The sequence below is a fragment of the Astyanax mexicanus genome, chromosome 7, assembly GCF_023375975.1.
Source record: "Astyanax mexicanus isolate ESR-SI-001 chromosome 7, AstMex3_surface, whole genome shotgun sequence".
Classification (NCBI taxonomy): Eukaryota; Metazoa; Chordata; class Actinopteri; order Characiformes; family Acestrorhamphidae; genus Astyanax; species Astyanax mexicanus.
This window is the reverse complement of record NC_064414.1, coordinates 35,658,852-35,686,274: the sequence shown is the minus strand read 5'-3', so window position 1 is coordinate 35,686,274 and position 27,423 is coordinate 35,658,852. Positions and strand designations below refer to the sequence as shown.

Here is a 27,423-nt window from a genome sequence, read left to right as displayed (position 1 = left end):
GTCTGCTTTTGCAGTAATTGGTTGCACCCACAGCAAAAAGCTGGAACCCTAAAACTATCCCGCATATACATTTAATAAGGGGTACAATTTATGGATAGCCCAATTATTCAAGTGTACTATTAGTATACTTCTTTTAAGTGAACATTAAACAAGTATGCTTTCAGTTTACTTGCATTTGTTTTTTGTACTTATCAGTAACATACTAAACATAATTATTCTTAAGTATACTTGGTTTATACTTACAGGTATACAGAAAGGTCTTAGGTATATTTGGCATATACTTTTACTTAATCTTGTGTTCAAGATATACTAAATAAACGAACAATTAAACATTTTTGCCTTCTATATAAAGTATGCTTAGCTTGTAGTTTAAGATAGAATACCTCAGGAGTAAATAGTACTTATTTTGGCATCCAGTACAGTATTGGTTTGGGATTTGTGACTTACAAAAGAAATATGTTCTTAATCCTGAGTATTTCTTGCTTATTTTCATGTGTAATTTAATAGTAAAACTAATTAAAGAACAGTTAAAACCATCTCAAACTAGTAGTTTATTTCAAAGTGCAAAAATCACATTGTAAGTATTATATCAAATTCACTTTACAGGCGTATTAGTATGCTTTAAGTATAAGACCACTAGACTAGTTTAGTGAGAGTATACTGGGAGTATAACGTGAGTGTTCTGTGTGTGTATGTGAGGTTTCTATGGGTATTGTGGCCCCTCCTACAGGATAGCTGTGGGAGGGGTTGTTCTAATTAAATATTCTGTTGGCTGTGCTTGCCATTATGTAGATCCATGGCAGTTTTACCCACCTTACTGGACTTGGGTGCTGTTGGTTTATTATACTTGTACTGTCTAGTACTGTAAGTGAGTAGTAAGCTAATTTAATGAAGGAGTTCTGCTCTCCTCTGCATGCTCTTTGCAAACGCCACAACCATTATACGGGCATTTTAATAAGCTTAAAGGGAAAACAGAAGTTTGTGAGTTCACTTATAACAGTATAGTCAAGTTTAAAGCAGGGATTCTCAGCCTTTTTTACCTTACGTCCCACCTGTTTACAACTTGAAAGCGTCAAGGCCCCCAAACAATGGAAACAATTGTTTTCTTTTGGAGCTGCAGTCCGTCGTGTTTCGTTGAAAGTACTCCCCTGGCTTTGCCACAAGTGTAGGTTGTTTGGTCTTGAGATGTCGCTTTGGTTTTGAAGGTTTTAGTGCTTCATTTGAAAGAGTCAAACCACACTGCACGTGCGCTAACCTACTTTCTTTTATTATTTCTCATGTGTTTTATAATAATTCTGTTTTTCTAGTACTTTTTGTGCATTTAACAACATGGACTAAGAAAAAACAAAACAAAAAAGGATTATAATAAACTCTTACTACCATAACTTTACCCTGAAACAGTGATTTAGGCTTTCCAAATATAGTGAACTTCTTACTGGAAACACGCTCTAATATTGTGCTTCTTTTGTATATATTTACCTTTAAATATACACAGAAGGGGGTTCACCATGTGGGCGTATCCGTGACGTTTTTAAATTCAAATGAAGAAACAGATATAGTCAATCATAAGTTTAAGATTTTTAATCAACCTCACTGTGATCTATAGTTCTATAAATCCGTTTTCAGCTTCTCCTACGTGGTTGAAAAGCAGCTGTTCTGTGTGTGTGTGTGTGTCTGCTGAACTTTTTGTTGGAGGGCAGGGCTGCGCGAGTTTAAGACCCCTGATTTAAGGTGCTCACTACAGACTACTGTCTCCCACTGAGGATGAGCCTGCGGGCCCCCTAGAGGGTGCTTCGTGGCCCCCTGGTGGTCCGCGGCCCACCAGTTGAGAAACCCTGGTTTAAAGTATACCTGAAGCACAAAGTGAAATTAGATGTAAACTACTAGTCCACTCCAAGTTTTCTACATGTATAATTAGAGTACACTTAAAACTATACTTCAAGTGTACAAATAATATCCTTAAAGTACATTACTAATTTACATCTAAGGTTTTTTTTTGCCCATGTTAGTAAACTAGTTGTGTACTCAAAGTGTACTACTTGACACCCAAAGCACACTTAAAAGAGGAATTTTATACACTAAAATTGGGCCCAAGAAGTACTGAAGTGGTAAACTTGCTAGTCTACTACAAGTACATTAATCTTAGGACTACATAATATATACTTGGGGAATATACTTCAGCTTCACTTAAGTTTACCTATTAAAATAAACTGTAAGTATACTTTGTTTTTTGTAAGGGCCGTCAGATTCAGTCAGTGGTGAGACCAGGAGGGTTTAAACGCGGGCCCCATCTGGTTTTGGCACTTCGCATGGGGTTTGGGAGGGACCCATGTGTGACGGCAAGGTAGGCTGTAATGATAAGGCCACCTCTAGGAAGTGTAATAGGCTTCTAGTAAAAACAAACCCACTTAGAATAAAATCATTTTATGTCTTTTTGAACTCTCCTGTATATTTGCTATTTTGAAGTAAGAAGGCTATTGCGTGGTGGTGAGAACGCTCTCATTTTTAGCCTGTAAATAGCAGTGCCAACATCAATGGCACGCCTACTTTCACACTTAGCAGAAAATGTACACAGCCTTCATCATGATTTGGCATAACATTCATGCACGTGTCATTTCCTCTGGCAGGAGAGGCTCTACTCACATCATCACCCCCCCCCCCCCTTCCCCCAAACACACACAACTGGTAACACTAATGAACATTCAGTGATTTATGTTAATGCTCAAGCCTCTTAGTAAATAAAGCATTAACCTTGAAGTACGATGATTAGTAAATTGATTCGTTTTTTACAGACAGCTTTCTGTTTCTCTCAACACACACAGAACATACACACACACACACACAGACATTTGCCATGCAATGGAGCAGCTGTGTAATGGCTGGACTGTGCTTTTCCAGCTTGCTGAAGGCAGAAACGTTCTTTGTCATGCCACGGCTGAAGAAAGGTCAACTCAGTCCAGCCTACACCGTGGGGGAAACAATGCGGTCGACTTCTCAGTAACCTTTTTATTATAAAATTATTTCTGAACTTCCTTTTCTGCTGCATAATGGAATTGTATTTAAATGTATCTCTCTGGAAAGTACAGTCTTTCGAGGTCAAGAGAGGCAACACATTAATAAATGGTAGGGATGCATAGAAGTTGCAGAAAACCAAAAGTCAAACCAAATTAAACATTTGGATGCAAACTGAATATGTTTTTGTTTTTTCACAGGTTTATAAAAAATGTAACACATTTTAAAACTATTGCTGCACTCTAACTCTGGTTGCAATTTGGTTGCATCATCAGAAATGTCATTGTTCAGTATAATTTATTTAGCATTTCCACGTATTCAATTGAACACCAAACGTTTTTTGTCCATTTCATCTGTTTCATCTGGATGATTTTGCTTTCCAAATATTTAGTGCATCCCTAAAAAATGGACAGTGGTGACTTTATTGGATATTGATTGTAAGGTTGTGGGCTTAATGTCCTTGTCTGAAAATCTCTTAAAGTAACTTGTGTAATTAGTGATTGCTTACAGATCACGGGCCAGTTTTAGGGCACATAGCTAAAGAACCAAATTTCCTAAATTAGTCTCTAATGCTAAAACATTTTATCGCTATTTTTGCTATTTTTTTAAACGGATCTGGGTTTTTTTTATGAATCTGCTAATAAATGGACTAATAGAAATGCTCTAAATTTACAATTAATAAAATCCTTTTACATTGGCTTCCAATTATAATTTTTCCTCTTCCTGCAAAGTTCTCCAGTAAGCTATTTTAAAGATATAAGGTTATTGTACAATGGTAAGAATAAACAAATTCTCTCAGCATGTAAATAGGTACCAGGTACCAACATCAAGGACAAACCAACTTTCGCATTAAGAGCAGAAAATGTACACAGCCTTCATCATTATCCATAATAATAATTATTATTATTCTGAGACCAACACATTAAACCTTTAAAAGAACATAAGAAAAACTTCTTACTGTGCATTTATGTAATGCAACTTAATTGACTACACTCTAAAAAGCAATTCCCTTTATGGCCTTTAGCCAATACTTAAATAAATACCCTGTTGTAAGATAAAAAAAAATAAGTTGAATTTGGCAGGATTTTCATTTATTGTTTTATTGAGTTGCAGGGACATAAAAAATGGAAGAGTTGTTTTAACACATTGTTCTGACTAACCCTGACTAAATATATTCAGATAGACACTAAAATACAAAAGTAATTTCTTGGCAACTTAATTATCTGTACTGGAAAACCTAATTAGCCCATCAATCTGAATTATCCCACTTGGACATGTTGGATATCACTCTGGAGAAGTAGAGATGCTCCACCAGGCACCAGTTTTAAGTATGTGAGGGATGAGCTCTGTGACCAAATTATTGAATTTGAAAGTTGATCATACTGTTGAATATAGACATTGTTTGACTTTATTAAGACAACTTCAGCAAAAATCAACAAGATTCATAAATCATTTTTTGGTAATGATAGGCTACACCAAAAAACAAAATTAAATTGGTTCTCTTTAAGATGATTTTTAAATCAGCTGAACAAGAAATATTGCACCATAAACTATAGCAAACTAGTTGCTAAAACTAAAATTATTAAGTTGCTTGTTAAAAGTTGGCCTAACTAAATCATTAGCTTTGTCATTGGCTTTGTAGTTAAACCCAAGTTGAGGCCAAGCCAACTACTCTCTAAAAAATAAAGCCTAGTGTAAAAAAAAAAAATGCAACGGTTTGCAATAGACTTTCTGAGTTGTGTCAACTTCTTGTAGAATTACATTGTTCTAAGTATACATACATTTTAAGTATGGTGAATTCGTTTTCAGTTATAGTAGAAAGCATTTTTAAATAGCATGAACTTAAAATCATCACCATCAACAGATATTTTTATGTTAACTGCAAAAAAAAAAAAAACATTTACATAAAACAAACTCACATAGGCCGTTTCTCAATCTGCGTTCTTGTCTTTACTTGTGTTCTTGTGGACTCGGGAAACATCATCAGTCGCAGCCCAAGAACTGTTCCAATTCAGAAGATCGCAGTTTGCCAAGTACACAACTAATACCCGGATGTGTTCTTGCTCCTCCCACTTATCGAGGATGCATGGAAGGTGACTTGTGTGGACTTCTTACAGCCCGATAACCCAGAATGCAGCTCGCAGCAGTATCAGCGTAATGCAGGAGGAGAACATAACTGTAAGCACCTGTACGTTTTTAAAACAGTACTGCTGTGTGCTAAAACAACATTTTAAGCTATTTTAAGGCAAGAATGTAGGGGTTTAGACTTCAGATATGTGGTTTATTTGTTAAGAAAGCAGCTAGGTAAAAATGTGCTTCTATGTTTTCGGAACAACACTTTTCGCTCCTCTAAGAGGGTGATGTCATCAAGTACACAGCTGTTCCAATTATAGAACAACCGTCCCGCTTCCTCCCGTCCTCGGGAGTCCGCACTCGCAATCCGAACTTCCCAAGTCCGTTCTTGACAAGTACGAGAGTCCAGACTTGTGTACTTGTGTATTGAAAAACGGCCATAGTGTTCCTGCATCCCTGTATAATTGCTCAGTAGACCCTGTTTAAACTAAAGAGTCAAACTGAGCATGTGCAGTAGTGCAGAGTAGTTGGGTTGGCCTTAACAAGAGTTCAACTACAGTTTGTACATTTTGCCAATACAAATGATTTAATTAGGCCAACGTTTAACAGGAAACTTAATAATGTTAGTTGCCCCTATAATGTCAGTTTTGCTGAAATTGTCTTAATAAAATCAAACAATGTCAATATATAAGTATCAAACAATAATATATAAGTATGATCAACTTTATTCAATACTTTGGTCACACAGCTCATCCCTCACATACTTAAAGCTGGTGCCTGGTGGAGCCTCTCTACTTCTCCAGTGATTCCAACATGTCAAAGTGGGAGGAGAATTCAGATTGATGGGAAAATTAAGTCCAATACAGATGTTTAAGTTGCCAGAAAATGGTCTTGTATTTTAGTGTTTAATGGAATATATTTAGTCTGGGTTAGTCAGGAAAATGTGTTGAAACAACGCTTCCATTTTTTATGTCACTGCAACTCAATAAAACAATAAATGAAAATCCTTCCAAATTCATATAACTTATTTCTTTATCTTACAACAGGTTATTTATTTAAGTATTGGCTAAGGGTCATCAGAATGACTTTTTAGAGGGTATTTTGCACTACTGCACATGCTCAGTTTTACTCTTTAATTAAACGGGGTCTACTGAGCAATTATGCAGGTTTCTCCTGATGTTGGTCACGCTATCTGCATATTGGGTGTGTCCTCCCACCTCCCACTCATCATCAGTGTGTAGTCATTCTCCACAGGCTGCCTTCTCTTGGGATTCACATGTGTTATACTGTATAACTGCTTGGCCTCAGTGTTGAAGGCTATAAGAGCAAATTACTGTGTTTTGTATCACTGAGTGTATATAGACTATATGCTGTCTGGATCCAGTTGGTTATATATGGATTACTGCAATACTTATATGACTGAAAAATAAACAGGTAAGTAACAGTCATGATTTCTAGGTTGCTTACGTACATTAACAAAAAAAATTGTGTTCTGCTCATTATGTGAAATTGATTTAAGTTGATGTAAATTGATTTTTTTACAGTTAATATAAAAATATCATTGTAGCTACTACTACTATAGCTGAAAAAATAATTCCAACCTTAAAATACTTTTTTGGATCAATGAAATCCTACAAGAAGTTGACACAACTCAGAAAGTCTATTGCAATCTGCGTTAATTTTTTTTTTCTTGACCCAAGGCTTTATTTTTTAGAGTGAATAAGTATGGATCAGACAGTCACCATATTTGGTATACTCTACTAGTATATGCTATAATATATGCCTTTCAAATCAACACTATACAAGAAAAGAGACTGCTACTCCAATCTCTCTCTCTCTCTCTCTCCTGCTCAAATGCTCTTTCTCTCTCTTTTTTCTCTGGAACATTGCTCTTCTGCCCTGTGACTGACACGCCATAACTGACTGCTAAAAGACAGCCTGAGTGTTTGAATGGCTGCTTGCAGAGCGCAGTTTGAGAGTGTCAGAGTGAAACAGATGAAAGGAAGTGAGAAAAGTGAGGGATCGCTTCCATCTCTTCTGGGAAGAGGGGAATAATTGTCAGTGGGGTTTCAGATGACTGACAGGCCCTAAGGGCGGCCTTCTGGACACTCTGCACCTGCACTGGCCTTCTGCTGCTGCTTTCAGTCAGCCTGCGAGTTACAGCCATTGGTAAAGATCCACTCCACCACACAGCTCAGCTGGACACAAGTTTCCCAAACCCTGCTGCTGAGCTGGATGGTGGAAACACAGAACTTCTACAACCTTCAGATATACTTTTGTTAGAATGAAGAATGGAGAAATGTGCTGTGTATAGTGCAGAGTCAACTGTATAACGATGTTTCTCAATCATTTAATGTTGAACATTGATTTTGGTGTGCGTTGGGGGTCTGCTGGAAGAAGGGGGCGGGTCTAAGGCCCCGTCCACATTAAGCCGAAAACGGCGTTTTCGGTCACTGAAAACAAAGCTTTTAGATAATGCCTTCCAAGATAGAGATTTTTGCAAACTCCGAGGTAAACTGAGCTTCCTGAAAACGCTGACGTCACACAGCGAGTCTGCGCATGTCTGCTTTTTGTTTAGCATTAGCTTAGAGATCGGGAGGGGACCCTTTTGGGCGCAACACCAGCGAACTCCTGCATATTAAACCCAGCTGATCCAACTAATGAACTAACTGCTCTCTCTGACCCAGCAGCGCAGAATTACCCAGAACCAACTTTAAACGCTGTAACACATTTTACCAGAGTAGCTGAGACCAGTGATAGTGGCGTGTTTGACTGGTCCAACACCACCCTGGATATACTGACAGACCAGCTACACCAGCAAACTCAATATACATCATTTACTGTTACTGGAGCTCCTTATCCAGCCTGTTTACTCCCCAGCCTCTCTGGACTTTACAGCAGGTCAGTAATGTGGGTTATAGTGTATGTTTATAGATTCTGATTAATTTTATTATGCAGTGAAAAAAGTGTTTCTCGTTGTTTTAATACATTAAGCCATGTTAAGATTTGTTCTTATAACAGGCTTCAGAGAAAAAAAACCCACATTAAGCATTTTAACAGTAAGTGTTCTAGACTCTGTGGTTCTGGAGTAACACTGTAATGTTAGTGTTCCTACGAGGCTAAGATTGGTTTGATATTCGCAGCTCCCGCTTCACTGAACCACCGTAAACTAAAGGGAGCATTTACACAAACCCGTTGCTGCTTAGATTATATTAAACACATCATAGACTAATACTGAAGGAGATATAATAAAGGAAAGCAGTACAGCTGTTTATTAACAATGTAAATATACAATATGTTAATACATGTAATTGTATTTCATTTATTTCCTAAGAAATATCTTAAACAGAGAAGTAGCCTCCTACTTTAAGGAAAACCTGGCATTAGCCTGGTCCGAGCTAATTTTATACTGTTAAATATTTATTTTAATTATTTAATATATAAGTGTAATATATAATAAATTATTATTTAATAAAATTATATTTTAAAAGCCATTGCGCACAAATAATATGAGGCAAATGTTCCAGTGGGATTTTAAAGGATTTTTTTTAAATATTAGGCCAGAACAAATACACATCACATAGAGTTCTAGTCTTCTACTTTAAGGAAAACCTGGAATTAGCCTGGACCGAGCTGATTTTATACTTTAAAATGAACTGGCAACATGGCATACCGAGCCATAATGCACCAAAAATTGAATATAAATCTGGCGTACCAGTGTGATGCTGAAGGACTTTTTCACCTTGTTCCAGAACAAATGCACATGAGATAGAGAGTTGTAGTCTTCTAGATTTAATTAAACTGTAAAAAAGTTACAGTAAATACTGGCAATACTGCGTTTGATAAATGGAGAAAGTTTAGAGCCCAGAAGGACTACAAGACACATTCCGAGTTTACCAATTTTCTCCTGAACCAGGTACTCCCCAATCTACGGCTAAGGTTACTTTGGACACTAAACAACTCTTGCCAATGTTTGAAATTGGACTGCAGTAGCCCTTTCATATGGTTGCTGTGATTTATTTTGTATACTGCTAATCTGAACTTTCAGCTTGGCTCATCTCACTCTTTTTATGGTTAAAAAGATGGTGAAAATGTTTATGCTGTTTGTTGAAAAGACATTCCATTGTGGTTAAAAGTGAAAAGAGTTCATATGTATTTCCAATCATTAAAAATATTGATAATAGGATAATATAATCAATCAAAAATAATTTTGATTGAAAGGATAATCAAATGGTTAAAACAATATGTCCTCATATAAGCATATGTCAGCTTTCACTTTTAATAAAAAAGGAATGTAGCTTTAGCAGACAGCATTTCTTTTTTTTAACAGCATATGGCTGCATGGGCAGAAGTAAACTTTGGCTGAACTTTCACTTTAAGTAAGAAGTGAACAGTATACCATTATTATTGTTCAACAACAGAGATTGTAAAACCCAGTGTTTTTTTATAATAATCAGGGTTCATATGGTCATGAAAAACCTGGAAAAGTCATGGAATTTGAAAATAGATATTTCCAGGCCTGGATAAGTTTTGGAAAAATAAAAACACCCAGAGAGTTTTGGAAAAGATGGAATTTTGGTCTACGATCTTTGTGTTTTAGTTTATCGATAGAAAAAATCTATTTTTGGCTACAAATACATCAGCTCAGAGATAATTCACTAATTTAGCCCTACACAACGGAGCTCTCAGAATCTGACACACATTTGATTATTAAAGATTGTGTGTCAGATTTATCAGGCCTATTATAATCAATTTTGATTATAGTTTTAATATGTTTTAAAAAGTGTATGGTCATGACAATTTGTCTTGAAGGCATGGAAAAGTCATGAAAAAGTAATGGAAATGTATTGGTTAAAAAGTGAAGAACCCTGAATAATGTCAGTAAAGAATAGAATAAAACCTAGTCAGCTACTTCTGCTTTAACACAAGCACACATGCCTACTACTGTATATCTGTGTGTAGCAGTGTGCATGCTGTTGGCCATGGTGGGCTGTGCTATGATGCTTTGAGGCGGCTAATTGAAAGAGACTATGGCATAGTGGGATGCATAAACACACACAGACACACACAGACACACAAGAAAAAACAGTGGCTCAGTGAGTCACAGGGAGTCGGAGTATCCGCTCCACATCCAGAGACAGTTAGTACGCAAGGCCGCCGCCTCATTCTGTCACTCTCAATCAGTACAACCATCCTGCTTTCCCCACAGCACGCTTTACTGCTTAACACACCCCAGCACACACACACCCCACACAGCTGGAACGCTGGATTTTACCCAATGCACATAAACCAGTGCTTTACTGACCGTGCTTACTGGAGTTGGTCTAAATTGGACTTCCCTCACATAAACATTTCTTGTCAAATTTCTAAAGTCACGTACAGCATAGAAAAAGGTCCTATTTAAGAAGGACTTATTAAAAAGCACCATTCACTGGTCTATACGGCACTTTCCTGTCTAAAACGGTGGGGTTCTGTTGTGTCACACTGTCGCAACTTGCAGGCAATAGAAATGATATTACATCATAAAACTTAAACTGGAGTTTTGGAAATTTTAAAACTGCTGTTGCTTCTTCTATTCCACTATTTTTACTGGTTAGTTCAGGAAAATGCAAAATAAATAACAACACTGTTAGTAGTTAGCAAAATGTAATTTTTAAAAAATAATTTGTATCATGTCCAATCAGCTACAGTTTCTATGAAGCTTTCAACGGAGGGATTGTACAACTACTGTAAGCATCTGATACAGTAAATACATTAATGTAAATATAAATGGTACTTCACATAGTCAATTGTGGCTAGTATCAGCTTCCTGATTTCAATTCCTTATTTTTTTTTGCACCTGTTTTTTTTTTAATAATTCATTTTTGAACATTAAACTTCTTGAACTATACAAGTGCATCTCAAAAATTAGAATATAACTGAAAAAGTTACTTTATTTCAGTAATTCAGTTTAAAATGTGAAACTCATATAAAAGTAAGCATTTCTTTTATTGTTGATGATTATGGCTTACAGCCAACAAAAACCCAAAAATTAATGTCTCAGAAAATTTGAATATGATATAAGACTAAATTGTACTTTTTCAGTCCTGCTGAAAAATGAAATCCGCATCTCCATAAAAGTTGTCAGCAGAGGGAAGCATGAAGTGCTGTAAGATTCTCGGGAAAACACTCTGCACAAATCCTCTGCACTGACTTTGGATTTGGTATAGCACAGTGGACCAACACCAGCAGATGACATGTCTCTCTAAACCATCACTGATTGTGGAAACTTCACACTAGACCTCAAGCAGCTTGAACTGTGTGTGTCTCCACTCTTCCTCCACTCTACTCTACTCCCTTGATTTCCAAATGAAAATCTGAAGATGTGTTTGTCCTTCCATAACTTTATTTTTGCACAAAATCTTCAATAGATAACTTTGGCTTGTCAGCAGCTAATTGCTAAGCAGGGTATAATTCAGTAACGTGGAGTACTCTCTGGTACCACATCAATTTTTTTGTGTTTCATGCTCAATTTAAGATGATACTGTATAAAAACACAACAACATCCTCTTGATACTAAATGCTATGTACATTATGTAGTACATTTCCCAGACTGGGATTCAGTCCTGGCTGGAATACACAGCATTTTAAATCGTTTTTTTTTTCCTCCCAATTTAGCCGCTACTCAGCTGTATGTCCCTCATTACTGGCGATGCCACAACTCAAGGAGGGTGAAGACTAACACACGCCTCCTCGGACGCATGTGAATCATTGTCGAGTATCCAGAACACTCGGAGGAAAGTGCAGTGACTCGGTAACGATACATCAGCTCACAGACACCTTGTGCCTGATCGGGATTCGACCCAGCAATCTTAGAATAGAGCTTTTTAATTGAAATATGTATATATGGTCTAGGACTAGGCTTAATCCTTTCTAGGAACCTAATCCATCGTGTTTAGTGTAGGAATTTAAGGCACTGGCGAAGCATTGTGTCCAAATTCAGAAACATAAGGTATCGTTTTTGTGCAGCCCTTAAATATCAGTGAGTAACAGAGTAACAGTACACTACCTCCTACCACCTTCTCCAATATGTGTGCACTACATCCAACCACAATGTACAACACAACTCTGTCCAATACAGAAGCAGCGAGCCGCTCCATTTGGGACATGGCTATACTCACCACCGCCTGCAACAGTGCGTGGAACATTGCGTCAGCTCTGAAGATGAAGTCCTCATGAGGGTGTCGAGGAGGGAACCACAGGAGAGCTGAGCCAGGTGTGTTTCTGACAGCAGTCTCTAACTGCCTCTATGACAAGTGAACCAGCACACACCTACACAGGTGTGAGGATGACAGGTGACAGAAAAGAAGCAGTCACACGCTGACAGGCTGACAGGCATTGATAATGCTCCCACTGATACCAGCTCTCACTTACCCACAGCAGATACGACTACCTGCAGGCACCATATGGACACCAATCCTCAACAATTTCTATCAGCATAGAACATTTCTAAACTCAATAATCCCTGAAGCTCGGTGACTGCAGGATAATAAAGAACAGTCTGAGATTTAGGTATACAGCCTGAAGACACAAAATGTCTCAGAGACAGTGAGATTATATTGAGAGAGAATGTGGCAGCTCTTTTAAAGACCTGTGGGCAGTGCTGGAAGGGTTAGGTTGAACCGTTAAATCTGCATATTAATGCTGACTGGTGCTTAACAGAATCATGCCTCTTCAAAACACAATCTTTAAGAACAACAAGGAAAATGTTTTTGCTAAACCATCTGAATATGGGATGTTAAAATAAATTACACAAAAAGGTCCTATTAAAAACTCAACAAATCCATAGACCAGAGCAACAAATCATTTTTAAACTCCATGGAGTCCCTGTACTGCATGACCTCCCTTGTCCGAGTTCCCACAAATGCTTCTGAGATGCCACTAAAGGGAAGCTGTAGGGTGTTTGTGGACTCGTCACCTTCGCAAGTAACTGCTGATCTTCTTAATATGTAATATGTATTATATGTAAACTCCATCAGAAGCATGATGGGAAATAAACTCAAAGATTCTAGTTAAAGTCTTGCAAATAGTGATCCCCAGTCTTTGCAAAATCTTAGTCTGTGACTTGTCGTTAGATGTGAGAGGGTGTCAGACTTCAGTCTGTTAAGAGTCCTAGCAGAGTCTTTTCAAAGTCATCTAGTGTATGAACAGCATTAGAGTTAAGACTCCTTAAAAAGTGCAGGCCAAAGGCCGGGGCTTCCAGGACCAGGGTTGGAAAACATAGATCTTGAAGATTTTACAGAATAGTTCTGTTGTTTCACTTTATCAAGACCACTTCACACATTGGGAAGGGCAGTGGATATTTTCAGTATTAACACCCACACTTCTGGACACTACAGTTCTGGAACTAATGTGACAGTTTCATGTTATGTTATGTGTATTGGCCTTACAGTGAACTTAAATTGAGAGTTTTACCGTAAATCTGACATCCTCCTGAGACCAGTCAACTTATTTTTCAGAACATATTTAGAATAAGAAAGCTTTTTAGAAAAGTCAAGCACAATTTATGCAAGCTGTTTGAATCCTAATGTACTGTCATCCTAAACTTCACAGAGGTTTTATTTAGTGTCATCTGTACTGGACATCCTAACTTACTGCCTCTTATTTTATCAAATATTTTACACATGAGGAAGCAGAGTGAGATTGATAGGATTTCACTCACAATTGTTTTTTATGTTAATTAAAGCAGAGACCTTACGATTTTTCTTTTAATTTGAAAGCAGAAGTATTGCTCAGTGGGAGGGAAAAATATTTTAATTAAAGGCATCAGTGAGCATCTGCAACCTTCTATGAAAGCCAAATATATAAATCCTATAAACAGGGTGTTTAAAAGCTATTCCTGGTTTCCTGAGCAACCGTGACACTGCTAATGATGCTGATACAAGAGCTACTGCAAACATGCAAATATCAGAGCAGCAAATTCAGTCTTTGGATATTCATTTACACATCGATGGACCAAAGAAAGGCAGAATGTGAACTGACAAAAAAGACAGCTGGCAAGCTAAAAGAGAAGAACACCAACAATCTGAGACCAAGCAAGACTCATTGTCTACTAAAAGGGACATGATAAAAATAAAAAGAAAGAAAACTTATTTTTAATCTTGTAATATGTTTTTCATTTAAATATCAAAACTTTTTTCTGGGTCTGGGGTTTTTTTTTGCTGTAGAATTGCAATTTTAGAGGTAGAAGGTTTTTGTGTGGCACATAATACAATTTATACAATAAGATTTTATTATTTTTTCAATTATTTGATCATTAAAGTGCGCTGTTTAATCTGTTTTCATTTAAATGTCCTCAACTTTTTTCTGGGTCTCATAAGGAAATGTAGCAATAACCGACTACATAATATGAGTGACTACTAACATTACACATAACAGCTTCTAAAAACACTTCTAACAAGGGTCGATTTCCTGGACAGAAGTTAAACCTAGTCCTAGACAAAATTTTTCTTTCAATGAAAAATCTCCATTCAATTCCATTATGATCAGTCCAAGACTAGGCTTATGGACATTAAAACCTAATAAAAAGCAGAGTGCAAGGTGGTCTGTATGTGTGTTGTGAGGAGAATTGTTCAGTCCACTAATGCAACAGAGCTTCAGATCCTCTAGCAGTGCAGAGGGAGGCAGGAAACAGATGGCTACACTCTCCACATGAACTGTGCAAGAACACACAGTATGCAATATGTACCTGTACCAAACAGACATCGACACATACTCCATTTACTCCACATTTTACTAAGGGTGATATCGGGTGTGGCCCTCATCCCTATACTGTTCCATTTATACTATATAATATAATATATATTTTCCATCAGGACATAAAATAAAGCATGATCAAGGGAGGATGATGAAGAAGAAAAACTACATTCTTTATCTTCCACACCTCTTCAGTGTGTTTCTTATACAGATATGGAGCAGATGTCCAAATGTGCAGACATGGACAAAAACATATTTGGAAACAGTTTTTAGTTATTTGCTGTTGAATGCAGAAATAATGTATTTATATTTCATATAAATATCATACATAGCAAGTAATTTTTATTTTATTTAAATATTAAAAAATAAATACCTATAGATACTATCTATCTAGTATCTCTCAGAGTATCTCCATTTTTACTTACATTAACCCCTCTGTTATGGTGTGGGTGAAAATGATTGATAATTTAGTTAATATAGGAATAATATATATTTGAATTATTCTATAGCATGAAACATTTTCTGCTGGAATGAATTAGTGTAATGAGCATGATAATGTGTTTGTATTACATATAATAATATGCTTATCTCATTTACATACTGTTGCAGTCAGTTTGACTCCATAGTAACAAATGAAAAAAAAAATAAAACAAAAAAATAAAGCCAAATATTTATTTTCCTGTGAGCCCATAAGTGTGATAAGCGAACCATGATCACACTAAATATTGATTATGCTTAGATGAACTAAACTGGAAGAAAAATGTTATATTTAAATAGTTTTACATTTCTTAAACATGGCTAAGCACAGGTCACCTCTAACCCGGGAACATTACTGCTGTATATACAGTTGAAGATAACAGTACGATAAAAGGTATGCATGAGTGAATGTGAATGTTTATGTGTGTTTAAATAAGAGAATAATTCAATCACACATCATTTTCACACATCAGTGAAACACATTTATTTTCTTTCTTGGCGACCTGATTTTCACACTTTTGATCAGGTGATCTCCTGATTGTCCTTATTTATCAGCACTGAAGCGGGACAAACCAGCAAGAGCCAACGCACACACCCAGGCACTTGATATTGCAAGACACTACAAAAACTGTTAATTAAATAGGTTGTTTTTGCACAGGCACACGCACTCACACAATTCCAAACATGATAGCACTAACTTTTGATAATGCACATATTAACATTATTTGCGTACATCAACAAAGTGATAGATTTCCACAAAGGAGCTATAAATGCACAGTAACCTCAGTACACTCAATCTGAGAATTAAATCACACTCACAGGGTGGGACAATAATCGATAGAAACGTTGAAGTATTGCAGTACTTTATGTTTTTAAAAATAGTTGCAAAAATAGTTGCATCCAGAAGGACGTGTTGGATTGCAATGCTATTCGAAAGAAACGTCAAGGTTACCAGGAAAAAAAATAAATGATTAAAATGATTCTGACTGATATGGCCACATTTATTGAGCTACACATACAGAAGTAGAGTGTGATGCATGTGTAGCACAACATCTTGGCCATCTCCATTGCCATGCAGCTTGAATATTCCACAGTTCCTATAGGAATCGTAAGGGTGGAGTGTTGATCCAATAGCATATCACACGCCTAATGGCATCTTACACTTTTTCAATTAGGTACAGGTATGATAATGCGGCGACTATGACATACATGTGTATCAGTGTGTCTTCAAGGCAAACTCTTGAGATAGCAGCAGTATTTGGACAAGTAGTGTCCTGTTGGAGAAACTGGAAGAGCCACTAGTTGCATTACCTTTTAACTTAAGGGTGGGCTGTCAAAATGCCTGTAATGACATCACGCCTTCTGGGCGTGCGACTTTTGACAACAACAAAGCATTGATCTTGGTGTTGGTGACAGTCTGTCACGATTACCCATCAAATGTCATTCCTGGCAGTTGATTCCTTCTGGGTGCAACAATTTTTTGATGATACGTGTATATTATTTATATTATTGTTAGTATTTTCTTTGTGTATTAAGCTCACTGGCAGACTACTAGCATAGAGCTAGTTAATGATCAACTTCTTGATTCAATAACAAGGGTTCTAAAATGTGTAAAATGTTTATAAAACAGTCATCCTTTTAAAGAATTGTGACTCAAGTATTGTAATAGTATCACTTAGTGGGGCCTCTGGTGATTCCCACCCCTAATAACAATATCTCACAGAGGAAGACTGGATAGTCAAAAGTGCAAAATATACAAAAACATTCACACATTTACATACACACATATTTACACACAATCAAGTCAGGCAACAACCCACATATTTACATCTCTGTATGTGCTAAAGATTCTTCAAGATACTCGTCATAGTCATAGGCAAGTCTAACAAAACAGCAGAAAAAACATCAGCTAATACTGCAAATTAGCTGAAGTCATTAGTAACTTTTTTCAGATTTTATAAAAAGCCAAAGAGTCATAAAGCTCTTAAAGCTTGTTACTAAAAACCAAGGCAGGGAATAATATTGCTTTGGGCCAAGCCCGTTTCTTGACGTCAAAATGAGCCCGATCCTAATCTATATATATATATATATATATATATATATGTATATATATATATATATATATATATATGTATATATATATATATATATATATATATATATATATGTATATATATATATATATATATATATATATACATATATATACATATATATACATATATATATATATATGTATATATATGTATATATAAGGCTTGTTCCCTGAGTCCTCCATTCCCCAGTTCTTATAGTGGGACAGTTTCAATATATTCCTCTGTGTCTACCAATCCCAGACCCTCTGGAATGGTTCTGGCAATCTTTGTTGTCTTCCAGTCCCTTGCTTCAATCCCCTCTGGCTCCCCCTTCTCTGCCCTGGGGCTGTTTGGACTTCCCTGAATAGGAGATCTAGCTTTGCTTGTGCTCCGATGCTCCCCTGGTAACCGCCTTCTCTTAGGGGGTCCCCAGATGAAGTTCTCGGGGGGCTGGTAGTGGCGTTGGGCGAAGCGTAGAAGTGTGCGTCTCTGGCTGTGCGCCCGCACTGTGTACACAAAATACTCCAGTGCGCTGTGGCGCATGTTGGGCAGCGTGCCCTCCACCAGAGCCTCCTGCAGCAGCAGATGCACTAGAGGGGACTTAAAGCTCTCAAAGCCAAGCTCGCCAAGACTCTTCAGGATCCGTGTGATCCGCAGGTAGTTGTGCTGAGACCTGCATGCAACAAACAAGTTTTAATAGAGCCAAATTAATGATTTATAGACTCAAAATATTTTCTGATGGCACAATGCTTTCAGGGAACAGAGGAATGTAAAATGTAGAAATAGATTCTGATACTATTGCTATATACTGCAGTGCATAAACCTTGCCATATACAGCTCTGGAAAAAAAAGACCACTGCAGTTTCTGAACCATTTTCTCTAATTTTGCTATGTATAGGTATTTGTTTGAGTAAATTGAACATTGTGGTTTTATTCTATAAACTACAGACAAGATTTCTCCCCAATTCCAAACAAAAATGATCATTTACAGCATTTATTTGCAGAAAATGGAAAATGGCTGAAATAAAAAAAGCTGCAGAGCATCTTTAGTCGCAGTTTTCATGCATCTTGGCATGTTCTCTTCCACCAATCTTACACACTGCTTTGGGATAACTTTATGCCACTCTTGGTGCAAAAATTCAAGCAGTTCAGCTTGGTTTGATGGCTTGAGATCATCATTCTTCCTCTTAATTATATTCCAGAGGTTTTCAATTTTGTAAAATCAAAGAAACTCATCATTTATAAGGGGTCAGCTGTACACTGACATGCCACCAAAAGTCATGGCATATCAATATGTAACTTGATTATGAAGTGACACAGCAAAGGAAGGAACCACTGGTTTGGTTGCAGAAAGCTGTGTTGCACTAGAGCACAACCTTTTATGACATCTTTCTATGTATCGCTAGTCCATTCTTTTTGTATAATTTACCTAATTCAGGTTTTAATGTTATGGCTTAATTAACATACATGTTACAAAGGCCTTTGACTTTGGTATTAACAGAAAAGAATTCCACACAGACATTTATCCAGGGCAGACATTTTAACAGACTGCAGATCTCTGAGATCTCTCTAATGGCTATTGTTTGTGCGTACGTCCTCTATGACCCAGTCCTGGGGCAATAACATACAAATAGACGCGCACACACGTACACACAGTGTCTTCTCTCTTTGCCCTGCAGTCCACCGCACTGCGGGTTCTTTCTTTTTGGACTTCCTTTTTCTCTACACTTCAGCAACATCACAATCTACCGTACTTCACTCCTCTCCATATCACTCTATCTACACATCAACAGCTTTCTGAAGCAGCAGCCTGGGTTAGGGACTCCCTGCTGAGTGTTTAAGCCACCTCTCTGCTGACTGAGTGAGAAAGTAATGTGATGCCACAGTTGGGCTCATTGACACTAAAGCTAAACTGAGATGGGTTGCTGCCAATCCTCTGTAATGCTGCGCTGGATGAGCACATCCACAAACTGAGAAGCACAGCAGAATACCGGTAAAGTCTGCAAATTCAGAACACAAACGTAGAAAGAAGGACATGAAAAGTGGTCAGTCTAGGATAGGAAGGATGGGAAGAACTATGTTCTAGCAGAAAATGTGGAAAAGGTCTCCAATTCAGGTTCTTACTCGTTTAAGTGCTGGAAGCGGTCCTGCCAGTTTGAAGCTCGGGCCACATTTCCATTCTTATCCAGGAGTTTGATCCCAAAGAAGTCCAGCATGATGGTGTATGCCAGCAAGAAGCGTCGCTTAGCCTCTCTAGTGTTTAGGAATTCCTGTTGACATAAATGGAGAAATTGACTGTGCTGTCAGAGTGGCTACCAGTTCTTCTGCAAAATATTATCAGACTAAATTACAACAATGGCAGAAATATCTTTTTATGGTTAAAAAAAAACAACAAAAAAAAAACATTAAGAAGTTTTATATTTCAGTTTTTACCTTGATCTCATCCTGAGTGAGTTCCTGGGCATAGAAATTGAGACCTTGCTCCCTGAGTGGGAAGAGCCTAAAAGAATGCAGAGAAGAAGGGAATATTAAAAGACAATGAGAGATGGGAGATTTGATGAGAGAAAATGAAAGAAGAGGGTATAAGAGAAAAGGAGATTTGACATAAGAAAAGAGGAGATAAGAGCAGTTAAGACAAGAAGAGATAAAAAAGAAGAGGAGATGAGATATGAACAGATGAGATTGATAAGAGAAAAAGATAAGGTGAGGTGAGACGAGAAAAGAAATGAAGAGAGGAAACGAGAGATGAGAGAATATGTGATTCAAGGGGAGAAATAATATGGGGATAGCATTAAGGATAAAATAACATGAGACAAGAAAAGATGAGAAGAGATGAGATTAGAGAAAAGGAGAGGAAATAGGAGAAAATATGAGATAAAAAATTAGATCAGCGGGATGAGATTAAAGATGGATTGAAGATATGAGATAAGAGGAGAAAATAAGAGTTGAGGGAATAAGAAAAGAAAATTTTAGATGAAATGAGAGGCGATGACAAAAAAAGAAAATACCAGAATAAGAGAGAGAAGGATAAGATTAGATGAGAGTAGAAGAGTTAAGGAAAGAAGAAGGTAGGAGATTAGTTAAAATGAAAAGGACGAGAGAAAAAGAGTTGGGAGCAAATGAGATGAGAAAAAAAAATATTCAGAGGAAATAAGAGGACAGGAGAGGAAAATATGACTTCATCTACATATCAGTCCTCTAATATCAAAACCCTGACTCTCACTGCTAACTTTTTAATGTAAAGGGATTTTATTCCATAGTTCTAAACATTTTCTATTGGTCTTTTTATAATTAATTGTTTATAGATGTAAATAGACATCAATACTTAAAAAAAAATAAGAAAACCTGAAGAAACTGGAGACATGCCATTTAGACATATCTAAATCATATGCAAACAACACTTTACCCGCAAATACAACACATGTAAACTTCATGTCTACTCTCTCTCACTCACACACACGCACACGCTCAGCTGCTCTGTGACTTATGGCTTGCTCTGTTCACAGGCGATGAAAGCATTGATGAGCCAGCTCTCCCCACGTAATAAATCCTGCTAGAATGGGTACGGATGACTTTCACCAGGACGAGGAAGGAGGCAGGAGAGAGGGATGCAGCAGAAAGAGAGGGCACAATAAAGGGTAAACTTCCTCCGTCAGATGTTTGATCCTTTCTACTGCTAGCCGTTAAACAGCTTGCAAAGGACACGCATGTGACCCCATCTATTTTCTCCTGTCCTCTGCTATCGCTTGCTTTTTCTCTCCGCTTTCTCTCTAAAAGGCCAGGCAGTCGTGGCTGGTTGCCTGCTGCACTGGGCAAGCCTCCACTGCCAGCTCTTATTAATTCAATTAACAAAGGCAACACTTGCAATTCATCTGCATGCACTCGCTTGTGTTTGAAAGTCGCTAATTGCTATTACGCAAGCTCTCGTTAGCTTTGTCAGCAGTGAGACTGAGAAGATGAGAGTGTGGCATGGTGGGGGTGGTGGAGGTTCTGCTGATTTGTGCAGGACGGGTGTCTTGGGGCTGAAAATCAGACGCATGTCTTCTCACCTTCACTCCCTACTCAGCTGGTCCAGCTGAGCCTAAGCTCACACTGACACCTTCTCTCCTGAACTACATGCTGTCATACAGCATATTATGTGCAAAAAGCAAAACTCCAAAGAGTTATTATTGTCATTTTGCTAAATGACATAATTACTTATATAAGCTGGTTATGCAATGAATTACATTGCCGACACATTTAAATCTGTAACCCCTTTCTGACATTTTTAAGAAATGACAAAGACATGAAAGCTTTTCCTTTTTTATATAAGCAATTTGTAAGAATAGTGGTGACTTTTTATCAAATTTAAATCATAAAACAACTCATCTACCACTTCAATTTCGTCCAAACCACAGTGTTATACAAGTGCTGCTCTTCATTTGGTTCTCTGATAAATTGATTTTATATTAGTTACAGATTAATAAATATGTTCAAAATTATTTAAAAGCAGCCCCGATCTTAATAGGTATGGCCTTACCATTGAATATAAGTGTGATTGTGCTCAAGCTTGTCATAGTCTCCTTTCCATTTGGTAAGGATCTCTTCAATGTAGATTCCTGCAGAAAAAGACAGGAAACTCTACTGTAAGCTGTGTTGAGAATCTGTGTCTAAAAGTAAGGTTGTCACAATGCCATTGCATTCTGATACTGATACTAAAATCTTGAATAAACTATTTGTCTAAACAGAATTTGCTAAATATAGCAACATTTCAATAACATCATGCTCAAACTATTAAACTGTAGGTTTAATTATTTAACATTTAATTTTTTTTTTTGCCAGTATAAGACCTATATATCAACATAGAGAATCTCTCAGATAGGTATTTGGAATAACATAAAATGGCACAAATAACTAAAATCAATGTGACATGTCCTGACAAGACACGAAGAAAAAACAAATAATGGAAGAAATCAGTGCAATTAAGCACAATATTGTACGATTACTTTTGCTAAAGAGACACTTTAAAGAACTTAGTAAAGAAATTAACCGACTGATTCAAATAGAACCAAATAAAAGTATAATTTCGTTAAACATCCCTGTCAAAACTATGGACAATGCAGATTTTTACTCAGTTCATACCAACTCAATCAGGGACCAAGTATAAATACATGATAGGCCAAAATTTGTTCTGCTACTACTAAGAGGCCAAGGTTATTCAAGGCTTGGTCCCATGGGATTCACACAGGGAAAACAAATCACAGCTGTGTTTCAGGATGTGTAGAAGCATCTTGGTTCAACATTTCTGTGCGAATGTGAGTGTTTGTGTCCTGTGTCCTGTATCCTGCCTTTGCTCCAGATTGTTATGGGGTCCAGTGTTTGCACTACTGATCACTCCTTAATCCAACTAATTCTCCTACTTAAATAAAAGCACTACAGAGCAATCAATGGAAGAAAAACCTTCCAAAGATGAGCAATAGCTTTATGGCCTAAATAGACCTTTCCCTTTCTCATTACAGTTCTGTTCTATAACACTATTACATACACAGGGCTTTAATTAACAGCAACAAAAGTTTGTTTCGTGAGAAACATCAGCACTGAATCACAAGCACTGGAACATTTGCGGGCCAGACTAGCCCTCCAGCAATGACTTATCGACTTACCTCCTGAGAACTATTCCGGTCTACACCAAATGTGGCTAAACAAAAATGGACACCTCTACAGCTGACCCATATGATCTCATTTTACAGCTTAAACTGCTTAAAATAATCAGGAACATATACATATTATACATATGTAATTATGAAATAATAGGTATTCCTGTTCCCACCAGAACATGCCCACTTATGGCAAAACATTTTACAACATGACGGTGTTTCTTTGAGAAAACAGACAAAACAACAACGAAAAGCAAATCAGTGGCATCTGGACAAAACTTTCTCTTTTCTAACTTGCCATATTTTAAGTAATTTGACAAAGCCATTTTTTTACTTTACATGCAAAATAAGATTTTTTCTATTTTTACCTTCTCAAAATCAGCAACTTTACAGGACAGAGAAAAAAACGTTCTTAAATTTCAGTGGAAGTCAAAGTAAAATTTATTTCAGGTAATTTTTGACAATTTCTATTAGGAAATTTTGACACAGTGTAAGGGACAGGTTGTGTGTTTAAATGAGAAATCAACAAAAAATTACGTATTTGGTTCTCATTAGAAAGCACAATATATAAGAAATGTTATTCCGACAACAAAGATAAACTACTATAAAAAAAAAGAAATTAAACACAGCCTCTGGTTATCCTTTACAATGTGTCGTGAGAAAGTGTGTGATAATCTACATGAATTACCGTCAGGAACCAGAGGAATCTTATTCAGGTAGAACCTCAGATTGCAATACTCGTTCGGCTGCCGGGGTTCTTTGTAATTCTAGGCAGAAAGAAGAGAACAAAAAACAGGGGTAAAGAGTAGGCGAGAAAGAGAGTGAAAGAGAGAGAGTGTCAATCAGTCTTAATAAACAGCAAAAGCTCAGTGAGATTAAGTGACACAGAAAGCAAAACATCTGTCCACTGGACGCCAGTGTCATTTCATTTACTGTAACTTGCTACAATGTATCATAGTGACTTAATGATTATATGTAATAAATTGATTTATAAAAAACACTTCCCTGATGAATCTGGGTGAAGTGATTTAACCGCTTCAAACTATTTAATTCCCTTTTTAATTATGTCTACTTTTTCTTCTCCTTCTGGTCTCACCACAATAACAAAAACAAAAGAACACATATTTAATTGGTTTATTCATACATAACATTTTTATTTTTTTATCCTACAAGGTTTCCTGGAATCCTTCAACAGCTAGTGTGTAGTATTAACATAACATTGCTAAAGATTTAGGATAGCACTTAAGAACAGTATCTCAGCAGAGTGCTGTGGGAAAGGGCTTGGAGGAGAGTGGGTGGAAAACTGTGGCAGGGAACTCTGGTGAATAACACGTTACCGGATAACTATGGCGGTACTTGTACAGGTCCTTGGCAGCATAAAAGCTCCTTTTCATCTTAGTGGACGACTCAGCTGTGTCATCAAACTGAGAGAGAGAGAGAGAGAGAGAGAGAGAGAGAGAGAGAGAGAGAGAGAGAGAGAGTGAATAGTAGGCAGAAAAGAATGCATGAATGAGCCCACTCATGAGCATCAGTGCTGAGCTGCACTGTCAGGGCACATCCCCAAAGAGATGCAGAGTTTGCAGCAATTGGATGGGGGGGGGGACTCCATTTTGCTAGAGCTGCTTGTGGGCATTTTTTACTAATTCATGCTCGTTCTTATCCCTTGGCCTCTAGTGATGTTCAGTTCTATTTACAGCTCTATATGCCTAAATGTAACTAGTCTAGCACAACACTGAACTCAAATATGTATGAGGCTGTGGCTCATATATGATGAGTGGCATGGAAAACAGGATTAGTACTGGAGAAAATGGCCTATATCTAAACCGTATAGGGGCAGTTTCCCACACAGGGATTACATTTGCATTACATTTAAGGCATTTAGCAGATGGCCTTATGCATAGCGACTTACAAAAAGGCTTTGTTGTTTACTTTGGAACTATTCTTAGCTAGTTAGTAGAGTGTAGAATCAAGGATACATCAAGGTTAGGTACTGATTTAAATGATCATGGTATGTAGTTATTTAGAAGCTTTGTCAATAGATGGGTTTTTAAGTTGGCATTTGAAGACAGCAAGCGACTTTGCTGTTCCACAACCTTGGTGCCAGACAGAGCAAAACCTTGATCTAGGTCTTCCATGGGTCTTAATGGATGGTGGGTCAAGCCAAGCTGTACTGAAATCAATCTATTAATCTACGTATTTTCCAACAGTGTACTGAGACCTTTTTCAGTAGAAAGGTCAGATGAAGACATGAGATGCTGGCTATTTTTCCCCAGACACTATTCCAGTATGAAACCGAAGCTTTTTTTCATGTTGCCTGTGGATGTAAGGAATGAAGAAAACATTTTTGTTAAACAAACAAATAGAGAAAAAAGCTTATATTTAGCTGTGGTGAAGAGCATGATAGGTTTTTTCAGTATATTTAAGCCATTTAAAAACTAAATGGGGTTTAGTTTAGACCAGTATAATGTATGCAAGTGTAGGCAATCTCAGGCCTAGTGCTCCAGCTTTTTCCTCATTAGTTACAGCAAACAGTTGCCTGTAATTGACTGCAAGTGTACTAAGACCTCTGTAGCTAAGTAGAAAGGTCAGATGAAGACTTAATGCTTCAATATGAAACTAGACATAAGCTGCCTTTTGTCCTCAGATTCCATTAAACTGGGTATAAATAGAACCTAGGTCAAGGGTAGGGACGGATTTAGCGCGACCCCAAAGCCTAAAGGACTGAATGTGCAGTGGCTCAGACTGAAAACTAGCATTTTAGCATCACTGTGGCTGTAAGGCGTGAAGGGAACACATGGCAGTGAATGGGGTCGAAAGGAACACAGTGATTTTAAGGCAGGCTGCTAATGCTATAAATAACCTAGACTGCATACAGAAGAGATGAGAGGTCTGTTATTGAAGCTGGTAATTATCATTAGCACAGAATGTCACATTAAATGGAACAGGGGCAGGTGGCAGAGCTCCACTTTAGTGAGATAGGGTTAGACTTGCTAGCTGGTTATTTTTAGCGTTTTTTCTTTTCTTTTCTCTTTTTTTTTTGTAAATAGCTTCACATTGCCCACGCTTTGGCAACAACTACACTAACGTAGCTTGCTATCTTAACATGCCATAGACATAGACTTACTGTTTGTAGAATAGTAACAGCTATTAGAATTAAAATGACCACGTTAATGTTTTTTTTGTTGTTGTTGTGGTAAAAAAAAACCCCACAAAATCTGAAAACGAGGCTAAAAAAAAATTAAGGGTCTAATAATAGCATCACTTGCCCTCGCGACCCATTTCCCCTCAGCCTGGCTCACACAGCGCGCGCGCACCGCCCCTTTTTGTTGTCTGTTACAGTGTTTATTATGGGTTTCCTGTGCAGCTCCTGCGCTACTCGTTACCTGCTGGAAGCTGTCCGTCCTCTCGCTGTGTTTGCCCGTCATTTCGGGACTCATGCTGTCCAGGACGCCGCTGTCCTCCTCGGCTCCCTGCTGCTGCAGCTCCTCGCTCTCCGAGTCCGTCTCCCATGTCGAGTCGCACTCCTCCACCGTGCTCGGCTCCTTGTACCTCAGGCCGCCCATCAGATTGCCCATTTAAACCCGCTGTGCTCCGCTGGACCCCGCAGCCTACATGCTGCCGTGCAGCGCGGCCGTGTGCTCCAGCAGCCCCGTTCAGCGCGCCGCTTTTTATCCAGCGGGGGGTTTCCAGAGGGGGCGTGCACGCCCCTCCGCGTCACCCGCAACTCACGTGCTTTGTCAGCATCAAATCCGAGCGAGGAGGAAAAGTGTGTGGAGAGGAGCAGAGCCAGCTAACCGCTCACCGCTCCGGCGCTTCAGCAGCGCCACATTAAACTTTCACCGAACCCTCTTCAACAGACGAGCATGCACAACTGTTGTAGTGTGACACGATTGTGCAGTTAGCTTTAAAGGTCTAATTCCATTGTTTAATCAATAATTTTAAGATGTCTAGTTGTGGTCTCTGGAATTAATGAATAATTGCCATGTGAGCTGTTTTTTATAAGAAAAAAAAAAGTGCTCCTGTAATCCGGTATAATGCTGCTTTAGTCCAGTGAAGGAGTGGTGACGAGGGAGATAATAGTATTTTAGCTTTTGCATATAAATATTCATATATGCAAACATATCGCCTCATTTTTTACATTAACAGTCTTTGCAATGTCATATGTTACTTTACAACATGTGAAATGCCCTGCTAAGTGCAGTTCAGTCACTGACCTAATCTCAGAGTCTCTGTAAAACACAAAATTCACCAGAGATCCTATGTAAAGCTATGTAAACACACAGAGGTGGGTAATCCAGGTCCAGCAAGTACAAATCCACCTCAGGTTTGTTGGCTGAGCCGCAACAGAGCCACCCAGGCAATTGGAACAAAACCCTTTCTGGACCTGGATTACTCTTGGATTACTCCTCTGTGTT

At 37.8% G+C, this 27,423-nt stretch overlaps 1 protein-coding gene across 1 annotated transcript; it reads right to left on the bottom strand.

Moving 5' to 3' along the window:
* Positions 1 to 17,517: 17,517 nt before the first annotated feature.
* Positions 17,518 to 26,698, bottom strand: ogfrl1 (opioid growth factor receptor-like 1). The gene is made up of 7 exons (XM_007249446.3): positions 26,392 to 26,698; positions 24,346 to 24,432; positions 23,697 to 23,775; positions 21,892 to 21,970; positions 19,806 to 19,872; positions 19,497 to 19,642; positions 17,518 to 18,045 (listed from the first exon to the last, which is right to left on the bottom strand). The coding sequence occupies exons 1-7, from the start codon at positions 26,581 to 26,583 to the stop codon at positions 17,586 to 17,588; spliced, it is 1,110 nt and encodes a 369-aa protein (XP_007249508.1). The 5' UTR covers positions 26,584 to 26,698; the 3' UTR covers positions 17,518 to 17,585.
* Positions 26,699 to 27,423: the final 725 nt, after the last annotated feature.